This window comes from Ranitomeya variabilis, chromosome 3, assembly GCF_051348905.1.
Source record: "Ranitomeya variabilis isolate aRanVar5 chromosome 3, aRanVar5.hap1, whole genome shotgun sequence".
NCBI classification, from domain to species: Eukaryota; Metazoa; Chordata; class Amphibia; order Anura; family Dendrobatidae; genus Ranitomeya; species Ranitomeya variabilis.
In genome coordinates this window covers 9,874,397-9,889,547 of record NC_135234.1, presented here as the reverse complement: position 1 = coordinate 9,889,547, position 15,151 = coordinate 9,874,397, and the positions used below count along the sequence as shown (strand labels likewise).

The 15,151-nt window shown below is 52.3% G+C and overlaps 1 protein-coding gene across 2 annotated transcripts in view; it reads right to left on the bottom strand.

Annotated features, from left to right (window-relative positions):
• PLA1A (phospholipase A1 member A) overlaps positions 1-15,151 on the bottom strand; it is a 68,162-nt gene that overhangs the window by 43,753 nt on the left and 9,258 nt on the right. For both annotated transcript variants that reach the window (XM_077293614.1, XM_077293613.1), the window contains exon 6: positions 684-770. In XM_077293614.1, the coding sequence (XP_077149729.1) occupies positions 684-770 (87 nt within the window). The remainder of the gene's footprint in view (positions 1-683; positions 771-15,151) is intronic.

Below are 15,151 nucleotides of genomic sequence, written 5' to 3'. Positions count from 1 at the left end.
GAAGAGAAGTATAGCCATTCAGAGTCTATAGGACAGAAGTATGGTGTCAAGCAGCAGGATTGCAGCAGTTCATAGCTGGAGGAAGGAAGCGGTCCGGAATAGTACAGGGCGCAGATTGTTCAGCATGTGGCAGATTATTGCCTAGGTCGATGCTCTCAGAACTGGGGCGAAACGGACTAGAGATTCCCCAGGCACAGCGAGTCTGAACAGGGAGAACACTCCGGTACCGTCTAAGGCGCTATTACCCCGTAATGTACTGGAGGACGTGGAACTGAGTGTAGGGAAAGAGCAGAATGAGAACTGCATGGGACTTGCTGTTGATGTTGTTACTGACAAGAATGTGCTGCCAAGTTGTTCCAGTAAAGTTTCACATGTTGCATCTGAACCGGACTGTGTCTCAATTCTTGTGAAGCCAGTTGCAGAAAGGCCTCAGCACCTCAGTGGTATCCAAGATGGCGCAGCGGGAGAAGACACAGATGTGCGGGTGAGAGAATGCTGTTTTCATGTAAGCGGAGGCCAGGACAAAGATACACCGGAGTGTTCGGCCATGACTACGGCCCTGGCGCTCCCTTACAGATGTACAAGTCATAACTAAACTCACTGATGGCGGATACATCGGCTCGACGGTTAACTCCTTCATTTTCTGTCACCGTCTTTCTCCATCTTATATTAATAGAACTTACAGTTTCGTAATGACGGACACCCCGGCTGATCTCGGCCGCCGTTGATAAAGTAATCGACATGCCCCACTGGGATGCGGATCCCGAAGTCTAAAAGAATAGAAAAAGGAGTAATGTTATAAGGGAACAGCAGCTTACTACATCATGTCAAAACTCCAGTCACCTCCAGAGCTGCAGTCACCATTCTGCTGTTACATCATGTCTATACTCCAGTCACCTCCAGAGCTGCACTCACTATTCTTCTGTTACATTATGTCTTATCCTATAGTCACCTCCAGAGCTGCACTCACTATTCTGCTGTTACATTATGTCTTATCCTATAGTCACCTCCAGAGCTGCACTCACTATTCTGCTGTTACATTGTGTCTTATCCTCCAGGTCTTTTATTAAATAAAATAAAAATACTTTACATGACAATAACCAAGATACATTACAAATAAAACACAACAGAACAAACATAAGAACAAAGCTCCAATCAGACGACAACAAACGACAAAAATCACAAAGACATAAACCGGAAATGGAACAAAAATGGAGAAAGTTCATGACCTACAAATCAGGGACGAGAAAGAAAAATTCCAATAAAATAAAGAAAGCAAAACTAAAAGGCGACAAACAAAATACTCATAACTACATGAATACCCCTGTAAAAAAATATAAATATAAATAATAAATAGTATAAAATCATGTAAGACCCCCGGCCCAGCTTCATTCATACTACTATATACAACCCCAACTACATTCACACCGTCCTATATACAATATTATATACAATATATACACTATAAACACATTATACTAAACCAAATATTATACAACACCGCAAACACAACAAACCCTACTGGTCCCACTGCCTCACCTTACAGCCACCCCCTTACACCACCACATTCACCCCACAACAAACCTAAATACAATACAGTGTACAACATTAACATTTAATTTTTTTTTTATATATATACCGTATATACTCGAGTATAAGCCGAGATTTTCAGCCCAAATTTTTGGGCTGAAAGTGCCCCTCTCGGCTTATACTCGAGTCACGGTCGGCGGGTGAGGGGGAGAGGGCGCTGAGGCATGTGTAATAGAGTGCAGGGTTGCGTATGTCACCACGGAACAGACAGACCAACTGTTGAGGGGAATTTATTAACAGGGGTAAAATTCAGGGAGTAAACAAGGGGGTTAATGGAGTCAAACAGTAAACAGTAAACAACTAAGCGGAATCAAAAGGGTTAACGAGTGTTCTGGTAACTTATCAGCCCAGGGAGGTCCTGACTGGAGGGTCCTTTATTCCCAATGTGGATACAGTCACCAGCAGGGCTTGAGATCCTGAAAGTCTCTTCTGTGCCTCCTGGAAAGTACGGGGTTAAGCCTCTGCAGCCTGTTCTTCTCAAAGTGAAACTGGAACCAGGAAATAGCACAGCCTCCGTCGCTGCTGCAGGAGCCTCTGTGTACCAGGCTGACAGTCTCTCTGTAATAACGCTGTCACACACACACTGGGCAGTTACTTATCACACTCAGGGATCTTTGCTGGTCACTGCGGTCATCAGGGCTGCACAGTCACTGTCTCTGATTCAGGAGGCTTCCAAATCTACACCCCCACATCCAGCCTTCACTCTGGTGGTTATCTCAGCCTCAGTGCCCTCACGGGGAGCACTACCTTTAGGGGAGCACGGCGCTGCCGCCTGCCCTCTCTTTGGCGCGCTGCCTTCTCTCTTCTCTCCCGCTCTTTTCTGACCACTCCCCTCTCTCTTCCCAGCAGTCCCCTGGTCCCCTCTGTCCAGGGCAGAACGTCTTCCCCCCAACAACCCAGCTGTCTGACTATGTGGTTCCAGGCATGGAGCAGGGAAAGCAACCTCCTTACATTCCCCCTCTCTTAAAGCTCGCCATTCCACGGGCGAGGTCTCTTCGTGCTTCTCTTTGTTCTTCTGAGAGGAGTCAGATACTGGCAATCCTCGCATCTCCTTCTGCCTTTCTTCTTGCACATACTCCCAAACTAAATGGTTTAGGAGCTGTTCATCAGTCAGGTTGAGATATGCTTTCTCTGCTTCATCAACAACTGCTGTCCTCTTCTTCTTTTTCTTCTTCTTCTTAGCCTTGCCGGTAGCAGGTGTTTGCGTAGGGGCTTCTTGCTCGGGTTCCTCAGTCTGGGGGCTTAGTACAAGCAATCCTTCTCCATAGCTCCCCCTCTCTTTGACAGGAGCATTCTCGTCGAAGCTTGAGTCAGATGAATTAAGACCATGCAGGCCGGACTCTTTGTCATCTGCACCGGGCTCTGCGGACATCACTTCCCAGGGCTTCTCAACCACACGCCCTGTCTCACACAGCTGTTCCATTTCCCCTGTCCGATCAGGAACTGGTGAGCTGACAGCCAGCACATTCTTCACCTCAGGGGACGACATCAGTGGTTCCTCCTTCTCATCGGCTCGGACCTTGGAAACGAGTGTCGCAGGAACACTTAGCACTTTCTCTCCTTCTTCGGGAACTCGTGCTAGGCAAGGTAGTAAAGCACTTCGGTGGCCTTCTCGAGTGAACGTCACTTTCTTTCCTCCGGGCTGAGTCTCACCAATAAAACCTTCAGACCCAGGCTGTAGATCCACTAGGCTCGCCTTTACGCGTTGGGACAGCGCAGTCATTTCACCAGAGATGCTTGACACCTTCTCCATCTCTCCTTGGCGTCCGACATCGTGGTACTGTCTTGCCTTAGGTGGAACTCTTCTCTTCCTGCCGTACCATTCCCTCCAGGGGCGACGTTCCCTCCAGTTAGCAGGACCCTCAGAGGGGTGAGCGGTTCTCTGCCACCGCTCTTCTCGGGTAGGGCAATTTCTGGACATGTGTCCCACCTTTCTGCACGTCCAGCACTCACGTCTGCGTCTGTCTGGAGGGCGCTTCAGTCTGGATCGTTGACCTCGGCGGGGAACACCTCTCATCTGCGGTTGCTCTTCACCCCAGGATACGGAGTTACACTCTGGGGCCACCACCGAAACCTTCTTCATGCTGCGCACCTCTCCTCGAACTCTTTCTGGCAGCTGCCGCACGTTACCTCGGGGTATGCCGCTGGTCCCCAAAACGGCAGTAAGGGCTTTCCCCAGACTCTCAATCTCCTCCCAGATTCTTCTTATCTTCAGCTGGGAATCTCGGGTCCACATTGCCTCCTCTTCATTCTGACTGGGTGCTCCGCAGTTGTAGCATCTAGGCAGTCTTCCTCGCCGAGCGGCACTAGTCTCACTTTGGGGGGCGGTCTCTCTTTCTCGCACCAGAGGGCTGTACTCTGCAGCAGAGATCTTCTTATATTCAGCCACCTACTCACGGACTCGCTTAACCTCCTTCTTCAAGTCTTCTACCCATTGAGGGGCTGTTACCTCCCTGCTCCATACCTTTCCCACTGGCCCTACCACTTCTTGCTCGCGCGTGCGTGCCTCACTCCCGACCTCAGAGAAAGTCATATCTAGCTTTACGCGCATGCGCTCTGGCAGGGCCTGTTTCATCAACACATCTCGCAAGCCTGTCACCAGTTGGTCTCGCAGCACAACGTCAACTGTCCCCACACCTACGCCGTCCTTCCGTATAATGGCAGTATGAAGCTCTTGCAGTGCGTTCATATATTGAGTCACGGTCTCCCCCTCTCTTTGTACCCGGCGGAACAGTCGCATGCGCAGCTCCCCTACGTCAGTGGGGTCCCCATGCGTCTCCTCAAGTATACGTAATACTTTGTCCAGGGTATCTCTCGCCTGGGGGGGTCTGAGCATAACAGAGTCCCGTGCATCCCCCTCTAGGGCCATCACAGCTATTTCCGCCTGCAGAGCCGGTGTCATAGGATGCATCCGCATCTTCCCTCGGATGCGCTCCGTCCAACCCCACAACATGACATTACTCCCTGAAAATTTTGGCAGGTTAGCTAACATGGCTCCCAGGGAGATGCTAGACCTGGGACCTCCCTCAACTGCTTGGTCTGCCCCTTCCGTGTGACATCCTGCCGACTACGCCAACTGTAATAGGATGCAGGTACTGAGTATGTCACCACGGAACAGACAGACCAACAGTTGAGAGGTTTAATAACAGGGATATGGTTCTCCTCGCAGGGAGGAAGCAATGCAAAATAACTAACAATAAAACAATGCAAAAATACGGGAGTTAAACAATATAACAGAATTAAGCAGGATTCCTTGGGAAAAGAACACTTATCAGTCTGAAGATGTCTTGCTTAGAGGGTCGTCTTCTCCAACGTTGGCGCCGAGAAACAGTGGCACTTGTCGTCCCTCTGTTGTCCGTGGGCAGAGTAGTCTCTGAGAGCCTGCTGCCTGGGGTTTCGGGAGTCAATGTGGTATGCACAGGCTCTGAGTCTTTAACTTTTACAGCACAACCTGGAAATCGGGGCTCCGCACTGTTGTCTCTATACCAGGAAAACAGGGGCTCCGCAATGTTAAGTCTCTGTACCAGGAGTCAGGGGCTCTGTACGGTTACCGCGGGGGCCAGGGTGTCATAGTCTCTAAAACGGGTCTCAAAGTGCCCCTCTCCAGTCACAGCAGAGTCCGCTTTATGTACTCACGAGATACAGTCTTTCTGGGCTGTCTCTCTCTATTTGTCCTCAGACCGGGAGCTCTCTCTCTCTCTCTTCTGAAGCGCAGCTGCACCCTGCTCTGCACGCTGCTCTGTCTCCTGCGCGCGTCCCATTCCCGCCTTGTGGCTGCTTCCTTTCTGTCCCAGTCTCTCAGTCTCCCCCTAGGGAACCCGCAGCACAGCTCAATGGTTCCGGGCACAGAGCCAAGAAGGTAACCGCCCCCAGACTCTTCTTGTGCTTTTAACTCCTTACTAGTGTTGAGCGATACCGTCCGATACTTGAAAGTATCGGTATCGGAAAGTATCGGCCGATACCGGCAAAATATCGGATCCAATCCGATACCGATACCCGATACCAATACAAGTCAATGGGACTCAAGTATCGGACGGTATCCCTGATGGTTCCCAGGGTCTGAAGGAGAGGAAACTCTCCTTCAGGCCCTGGGAACCATATAAATGTGTAAAAGAAAGAATTAAAATAAAAAATATCGCTATACTCACCTGTCCGACGCAGCCGGGACTTCAGCGAGGGAACCGGCAGCGTTGTTTGTTTAAAAATCGCGCTATTACTTGGTTACGTGAATTCCCGGCTTGTGATTGGTCAGGTCGGCCATGTTGCCGAGACGCGGACCAATCACAGCAAGCCGTGACGAAATTACGTCACGGCTTGCTGTGATTGGTCCGCGTCCCGGCAATATGGCCGCCCTGACCAATCACAAGCCGGGACGTCACGGGAGGCTGGACACGCGCTCATTTTAAAATGGGCGCGTGTCCAGCCTCCCGTGACGTCACGGCTTGTGATTGGTTGCGCCGCGATCAACCAATCACAAGCCGGGAGGCTGGACGCGCTCATTTTGAAATGGGCGCGTGTCCAGCCTCCCGTGACGTCACGGCTTGTGATTGGTTGCGCCGCGATCAACCAATCACAAGCCGGGAGGCTGGACGCGCTCATTTTGAAATGGGCGCGTGTCCAGCCTCCCGTGACGTCACGGCTTGTGATTGGTTAATGGCGGCCATGTTGCCGGGACGCGGACCAATCACAGCAAGCCGTGACGTATTTTCGTCACGGCTTGCTGTGATTGGTCCGCGGCCCGGCAACATGGCCGCCCTGACCAATCACAAGCCGGGACTTCGCGTAACCATGTAAAAGCGGGAATTTTAAACAAACAACGCTGCCGGTTCCTGCGCTGAGGTCCCGGCTGCGTCGGACAGGTGAGTATAGCGATATTTTTTATTTTAATTCTCTATTTTACACATTTTAACATTAATGTTGTTCCGATACCCGATACCCGATACCACAAGAGTATCGGAATCCCGGTATCGGAATTCCGATACAGCAAGTATCGGCCGATACCCGATACTTGCAGCATCGGAATGCTCAACACTACTCCTTACACATACTTACCTGCTTCCAGCGCTCCTGGCGCTCCCCCTGCCCGTCCCACGGTCTCCGGGTGCCGCAGTTCTTCCCCTGTTCAGCGGTCACGTGGGACCGCTCATTAGAGAAATGAATATGGACTCCACTCCCATAGGGGCGGAGCCGCCTATTCATTTCTCTAATCAGCGGTAACGGTGACCGCTGACAGAGGAAGAGACTGCGGCACCGAAGACCAGCTGTCCGGGGGAAGGAGCGGGACGCCGGGAGCAGGTAAGTATTACATATTCACCTGTCCGCGTTCCACACGCCGGGCGCCGCTCCATCTTCCCGTCCTCTGGCTCTGACTGTTCAGGTCAGAGGGCGCGATGACGCATATAGTGTGCGCGGCACCCTCTGCCTGATCAGTCAGTGCGGAGAGAGAGACGCCGGGACGGGACGCCGAGGAGCTGCAAGCAAGAGAGGTGAGTATGTCATTTTTTTTTTACTGCAGCAGCAATGGCACAGCTTTCTATGGTACATCTATGGGGCAATAATGAACGGTGCAGAGCACTATATGGCACAGCTATGGGGCAATAATGAACGGTGCAGAGCACTATATGGCACAGCTATGGGGCAATAATGAACGGTGCAGAGCACTATATGGCACAGCTATGGGGCAATAATGAACGGTGCAGAGCACTATATGGCACAGCTATGGGGCAATAATGAACGATGCAGAGCACTATATGGCACAGCTATGGGGCAATAATGAACGGTGCAGAGCACTATATGGCACAGCTATGGGGCAATAATGAACGGTGCAGAGCACTATATGGCACAGCTGTGGGGCAATAATGAACGGTGCAGAGCACTATATGGCACAGCTATGGGGCAATAATGAACGGTGCAGAGCACTATATGGCACAGCTATGGGGCAATAATGAACGGTGCAGAGCACTATATGGCACAGCTATGGGGCAATAATGAACGGTGCAGAGCACTATATGGCACAGCTATGGGGCCATAATGAACAGTATGGAGCATCTATTTTTATTTTTCAAATTCACCGGTAGCTGCTGCATTTTCCACCCTAGGCTTATACTCGAGTCAATAAGTTTTCCCAGTTTTTTGTGGCAAAATTAGGGGGGTCGGCTTATACTTGGGTCGGCTTATACTCGAGTATATACGGTATATATTTTTTTAAAATTATATATATATATATATATATTTTTTTTTTTTAATATATATATATATATATACACACACACACACCTACTCTAACTATCCCGCCACCCCTGATCCAGCTCTGGCCACAAAGTTCAGGAATTATCTGAGCTAGGATCAGGCCCCAAAGTTTTTCCCCAGGCGGGGCCTGGGCCAGGCCAGATCAGTCTCTTATCACCGCCGTTGAACCCCCCAATCCCCCCACCCAACCTAACTAAGACCCTCTATTATACACACTATATACAATATATACAATACACTATATACAACATATACAAAAACCAACTTCACAGAATACAACCTACATACTCACCACCCAAGGCTCAAGTTCGATGCCTGCAAACCTTCTATTCAGGGAACAGAAATACAAAACAAAAACCTAGGGTGTAAAGATATCAGCCCACCACCAGGATATAGGAGCGCTAACGGACTAAGGCACCCCGAAGGAGAAACCCCTCCAGAGATGGGCCGCCCTCCGGGCACCCAGTCTTTCGCACTCCAGAGAACGCACCTTCACCAGGGCACCTAGGATGCTGCTACAAACTTCATCTACACGGAGGATTTTACTCTGCGTCGTAACTAAAACTCGTGCGTTCCACGTGAAGTACCTGACCACTGCGCTAAGAATAAAGTGGCTCGGTCCCTTCTCCCGAGGTCTCTGAACGCTCCATAGGCCCACTCGGCATAGGACAGAGTGGCCAGCCGCGGCCAACCAATGGAAGCGCCCACCCTGTTGTACACCTCTGTATTAAAGGGACAATGAAGCAGGAAGTGCTCCATGCTTTCCAGCATGGTAGCGCAAGCCTCACGGGGACAATTCCTGTCCACGGAGCTCCTGTGCTTCAAATTGTCCCTCACATACAACTTTCCTTGGAAGCAGCGCCAAGTCAAGTCCCAATACTTCTTGGGGATCCTGCTAGAATTTAACAAACAACCCAACCTCTAGATCCCGACTCGGGCAGTCCTTGAGGACCAATGGTCTCTGAAAATGCGAAAGCAAGACCCGCATGTCGAGGAGTTTCCTCGGGAGGGACCTCACTTCCCACATTCCCAGACCCCACCGGCGCATCATTTTCAGAACCGGGGTAACATAAGCCGGGAGATGCCCGTGCGGTGTGCGAAGATCCTTCAATCTTCCCCCTGTCTCCCATTCCTAGAAGAAAGGCTGAAACCATCCCCTGCAGGAGAATACCCACGGAGGAGCCCTCTCCTTCCAGAGGTTTGCCACGTTAACTTTCAAAAAGGTGTTCACTAGAAACACCACGGGGTTCACCGTATTCAACCCCCCTAGTCTCCTCGTGCGATAAGTGACCTCCCGTTTGACTAGGTTCAGTCTATTCCCCCATAACATCTGGAAGAACAGACTGTAGACCCGTGTCCAGAGAGGCTCCGGCAAGACACAGACACCGCCCAGGTAGACCAGCAAGGGGAGCAGGAAAGCTTTGCACAGGTCAACCCTTTCCTTCAGGGTCAAAGACCAACCCTTCCATTGGTCCACTTTTTGGGCGACACCCTTGATTCTGCCTTCCCAGTTTTTCGTGGGGTAATCACCCTGGCCAAATTCGATGCCTAGGACTTTGGCATGTTCTTGGGGTTCGGGGAGGGTGTCCGGAAGATCAAACGTGGGATCCCCGCCTTCCAGCCAGAGACTCTCACACTTGTCCTGGTTGACCTTGGACCCGGATGCCTCCGAGTAGCTCTCCACTTCTGACATCACCACCATCGCCTCCTCTTGCGAAGAAACAAAGACAGTAACGTCGTCCACGTAGGCCACTACCCTCAGGATAGCCTCTGGCGCCAACCCGCCCATCCTCACCCCCGCCAACGGTCCACAATCAACCCTTCTGAGGAAGGGATCGATCGCAAATGCGTAAAGCAAAGGACTAACAGGGCAGCCCTGGCGGACACCAGATCCCACCCCGAAAGGTTGTCCAATCCACCCGTTTACCAGAGGGAAAGTCTCAGCCCCTGCGTACAAGGTCTTAAGCCAGTCCACAAACCCTCCAGGCAGACCATACCTCAAAAGAGTGGACCAGAGGTACTCGTGGTCGACCTGATCAAAGGCTTTTGCCTGAGCCAGGGTCAGCAAGAACCCCTTCCAAAGGCCCGCCCTGCCTTGCTCCACGGCCTCTCGGACACCCAGAACAGCACTGAAAGTGCTACGGCCAGGAACGCAACAGTGCTGGGCCTCCGAAAGGAGCCGTGGTGCAAACTTCACCAGCCTATGGAAGAGTATCTTAGCCAAAACCTTCCTGTCCACATTGAGAAGTGATATGGAACGCCAATTCTCAATGCGTGACGGATCCTTACCCTTTGACAAAATTATCAAAGCCGACCTCCTTAATGATCTCGGCAGAGTGCCCGAGGAGAGACACTCATTAAACACCTGAGTCAAGAGGGGGACCAAGGAGTCCCTAAAGGTCTTAAAGAACTCGGATGTTAAGCCATCCGGACCTGGCGATTTTTTGGGCCGGAGCCCATCGATCGCCAGTCTCACTTCCTCTTCTTTGATCGCTTCTGCCAAACCGCCCAGCGAGAGGTCAGCCCCTGGCTCAGGAACAGCTTCACCAGGAAAGCCGACATCCTGTCACGATCCAGTTCCTTCCTTCCCAAGAGGTGCGAGTAGTATGAACTGACGACCTCCAAGATCCCTGATCTGGACCTTCTCAGGGATCCCGTACTGTCCATCAGCCTTGTCACTATCTTACTATTCACTGACATCTTGCAGCTTCTGTAAGGGTCGGGCGAGTAGTATGTAGCGCCCCCACTGCCGCAGGGCCGAGGGGTACCCGGTACCGGGCCTCTGAGTCTCTGCTCTGGGGTTGTCACGGTGGCTAGACCCGGTCCGTGGCCCTGATGAGGGGCGCACAATGATAGGTGGTGGTATGGTGCTGATGTTATGGTGCGGTGTAGTGCCGGTCGCGGTCAATAACGAGGACACCAGGTTGCAGTCTCTTTACCTCTTTACTGAAGGCTTCTGAGTCCTCAGTCCGGAATACGGTTAACCGGGCTGCGCAAGTCTGGCCGGTCCGATGGCACCTCCAGAGTTCCCTTTGCAGGTGGAAATCTGTGCCTACCTTCTAGCGCTTGTGTGTTGTGGTCCTCCCCTGCTGTGCTTACGGGATAGTCCCCACAACTGTTGTGTCTGTTTCTCGCGTTCCCTCACAACTTGATTCTGATGTTCTCCCTCTACGTCCCCCTGATCTTACGGTTAGGACGCGCCCGTATGACGGGGAGGCTCGGAGCTCTTCCGGGACTCCAGCGTCGCCCCACTCCTGTTGTTACCCCCCTGTGTCTTCCTGGGTCTGGGTGAGACAGCCCGCCTGTAACTGACTGTCCTGCCGTAGGTTTGAAGTTTGGCTTGGAGCTCTATACTTCCTCGGCGTTCCGGCCACCGGTTATGCGCCTCAATAGGATGTTGCCTCGTCTTACAGCATGACTCCTACTGGTATTCTCCTTGTTGCGTTGATCTCGTTTCTCACTCAGCACAATATACCTCGCTTCTTGTCCTTTCTTGGGGTACCGCCGCTATATCGTGCAGGCGCGGTCCCGTAACGTTCTCTCTGGTTGCTAGGCCTCTGTCAGGATCCCACCCCTGACAGGGACCCCTCCGAATCTTCCCCTACAACACCCTCTGCCACAAGGTGTTGCCTGGTTCCAACCCAGTCAGCTTTCTCCCTAACTTCCTGCCTAACCCCCAGTTTTACCAGATTGTGAGGAATGGCCTAATAAATAGAACCCTTAGCTCCCCCTGGAGGCCAGACTGTGAAATGTATTGGTGTCTGTGATACCTGGTCAGATGAACTCCTTCAATGCCATCAGACGTACCATAGCCCCCCTTAGCGGCGGAGCATCAGTACTGCAACGACCAGGACTCTGGGGCGCTGCAAGTACTTCCCGTAGTCCCTCTCAAAAACCAAAGATGCGTGCCTATCGTACTGATACCTCTTTAGCAAGGATTTCACACTGGAGATCGCCTCGCGGCTACCCCCAGTCGAGACAAGATGCTCGAGTTTCCTCCTCAGGCTCTGATACAGGTGATCCCGGTTCAGGCTTCTGAGGTTCGAGAGTTGCCGGAAGAATCTCGCCACCCGATGTTTGAACATCTCCCACCACTCAGACTTAGTGTTACTTAGGCCCAGCAGCGGTACCTGGCTCTGAAGAAATTCCTCAAAGGACCGTCTTACAGCTTCTTCCTCAAGGAGTGACGAATTCAGCTTCCAATAACCTCTTCCCATCCGAGGAGTCTCTGTAACGCTCAGAGAAAACATAATCAAACAGTGATCGGAAAATTCCACCTCCACAACCGACAACGGAGAGGAGACGGACTCCTCCTTCAAATAAAACCTGTCTAACCTAGACCTGCACTGACTACCTCTAAAAAAGGTGAACCCCGCGTGGCCTGTGTTGTGCCGGATGTGGACATCCACCAGGCGTGCCTCACTTACTATCCTATTTAGCGCGACGCAATCTTAAGCCAGCCGGTCTCCGGAACCTCCTCTATCACAGGGTCTCGTGACGTTGATGAAATCCCCTCCAAAGACCACCTGCCGACTCGAAAATAAGTAAGGTTTGATCTTCATGAAGAGACACTTGCGGTCCCACTTGGACTGGGGACCGTAGATGTTAATGAGCCGAAGCTCCTGTCCCCCCATGGAGACATCTAGGATCAAGCATCTCCCCATTTCTAACTCGATCAATCGTATGCATTCAACCGCTGCGGTCTTAAAAAGGACCGCCACCCCGCTATACGGCTCGGCCGCAAGAGACCAGTAGGAGGGCCCGTGCCTCCACTCCCACCTTGCTTTATGCATGGTTGATAGGTCGGTCAACCTGGTCTCCTGCAAAAACAAAATGTCGGCGTCAAGTTGGCCGAGAAAATGAAAGGCCGTGTACCTTGCCGCTTCTGACTTTATGCTGGCAAAATTAATGGTTGCCAGCGTCAATGGGGTGGGTGCCACCATCATGATTGATTGAATTAGATAGCCTTTTTCTTCCCACCCCCAACAGTTTCACCCTCTTCCTCTGACAATGATGAGTTTTTAGTGCGCTTAAGACAAACAGACTCATCCATTCTCTCCTTACATACACTCTGGCCCTTGTCTGGTGGTCCTGAGTTAGTCCGCCCCCAGAAGGCTTTGTATTTGCCGCCTGAGAAGAAGACCCAACGACCTCCTGAGCCCCAACAACGTTGTCCGCAACCTCCGGCCCCGGGTCCCCATCGCCCCCCTCTGGAGGGGAGTCCTGGAGGGCCCGGAACCGGTTAGAGAGATCCACCAGAGGGGGGGCGGCTGGACCTTCCAATGGCACCTGGATCAGGGCTACAGAGTCAGAGGCCCGGACCCCCTCTTATCCTTAGTTGTTTTCCTGTTACCCTTTTTCTTTTGCTGTGACCACTCCCCATCTCCCTCATCCAGACTGTCACCGGATGAAGGTTCCTGGGCAGACATGGCGTCCTTTTGCTCCTCCCTTTCAAGTCTCTTGACTTCCTCGTTCAATTCGCCGTCTTTAGGATCCTCAGCTGCAAGTGAAGCACCCGGGTCAGAGTTTAGGGTCATTACCCCCTGCCCCCTGCTCCCACGGCGCTGCTCCTGCCGCCTGATATTGGATGGCGGCAGCCTGCTCCTCACCGGTTCCCTGCCTCCTCTGCCTCTACTGGTCCCTTCACCGGCGAGATTAGTCCCGGCTTTCGCCTGTCCCGCACTCGCCGCTTTCAGGACCGCATTGGCAAAGGAACGCGGACAGCGACTGAACGGGTGACCGAGGACACCACACAAGTTACACCTAATCCTGCCACGGTAGCAGCAAGATGGCCGAGGTCCCCACACAGTGCGCATTTCTGGGTGGTACACTGCGCACTGAAGTGTGTGGGGCTGCCGCACCTGTGACAGACCTTAGGCTGCCCCCGGTAGAAAATCAAGATCCTGTCCCTCCCCAAAAATGTTGAGGAAGGGATATGGGTAACGGTGTTTCCTGAAACCTTCAATTTTACCATGAAGGTCCAGGCTCCTGACCAGATACCATGCTCGTCGAGGGTCTTTTCAGGAATACCGACGATGTCGCCGTATCGTCCAACCCATGTGGAGATGTCGACACAGGAAAGTGACTCGTTACTGGTCAAAATGGTTACCTTCCTGAACGAGTTCTAGTGGGATATTGCTACAGTGTGGAAACCCTGCCATTCGGGGCGACCCCGAGCCAGCTCATGGCGAGACCAGAAAAGCTCAAGGCCCTCAGGTCTCACGAAGCTGACATCGAAGAAGGAGGTCCCATAGGGATGGATCAAGGCGAAGATGTCATATGCCACGAAGCCCATCCCCAGCAGGAGCTCAGCAACCTTTGACCGATCAGGACAGGCATCCTTGCTTACCCACTGGAGACGGGCCACGTTCCTACGGTTACTCCTCTGCCCCGGTGTCGGCAGAGACCAGACAGTCTCTGCCCCTCTATCTCGGAAGGCGGAAAGACCGTGTCTCTCTATCCAGAAAGACAGATCAACCTCCCTCCCCTCTACATTGATAGAACTCTCCCCTCTCCTCAGGGCGTCCAGGAAGCGCTGTTGCAAGTCACCATTCTCAGGGTCACCAGACAAGGGCGCACTACTACCCCCAGCAGTGACAGCTCCTGAATAGCTTGGGGCTGAAGACCCCGCCACCGCTTCCCCTCCACCAACACCATTAAAGCTCTCCTCATTCACTCCGCCACTACTCCCATCATTGGCAACGTCACTACTCCCATCATTCACTCCACCACTACTCCCATCATTCACTCCACTACTACTCCCATCATTGGCAACGTCACTACTCCCATCATTCACTCCACCACTACTCCCACCATTCACTCCACCACTACTCCCATCATTCACTCCACCACTACTCCCACCATTCACTCCACCACTACTCCCACCATTCACTCCACCACTACTCCCACCATTCACTCCACCACTACTCCCACCATTCACTCCACCACTACTCCCATCATTCCCCTCACCACTTCCCATCACTTTATTACCAGTATTCTCACCACCATTTGTCCCAGTGTTCTCTGCACCTTCCACAGTAACATCCATTCCTTCCTCACTTGTGTCTGGCTTCTCTGCACTCACACCTGCTGGACCGGGGGAGGGGTGCAGCACCACACACGTTTTCCCTTCATTGGTGTTTTGTTGTTTCTCTGGAGCGCCTTGCCCCCCTACTGCAGCAGTTTGTATTTTATTATTCTGGGCCCGCTGCTTGTCGGGGGGCGCCGCCTGCCCCGCACCCACAGACTTTGGGGTCCTGGTGTCACGTTTGGGTGCTGGAGCACTCTGTCCTCCTGTCACTGCAGGGCGCCC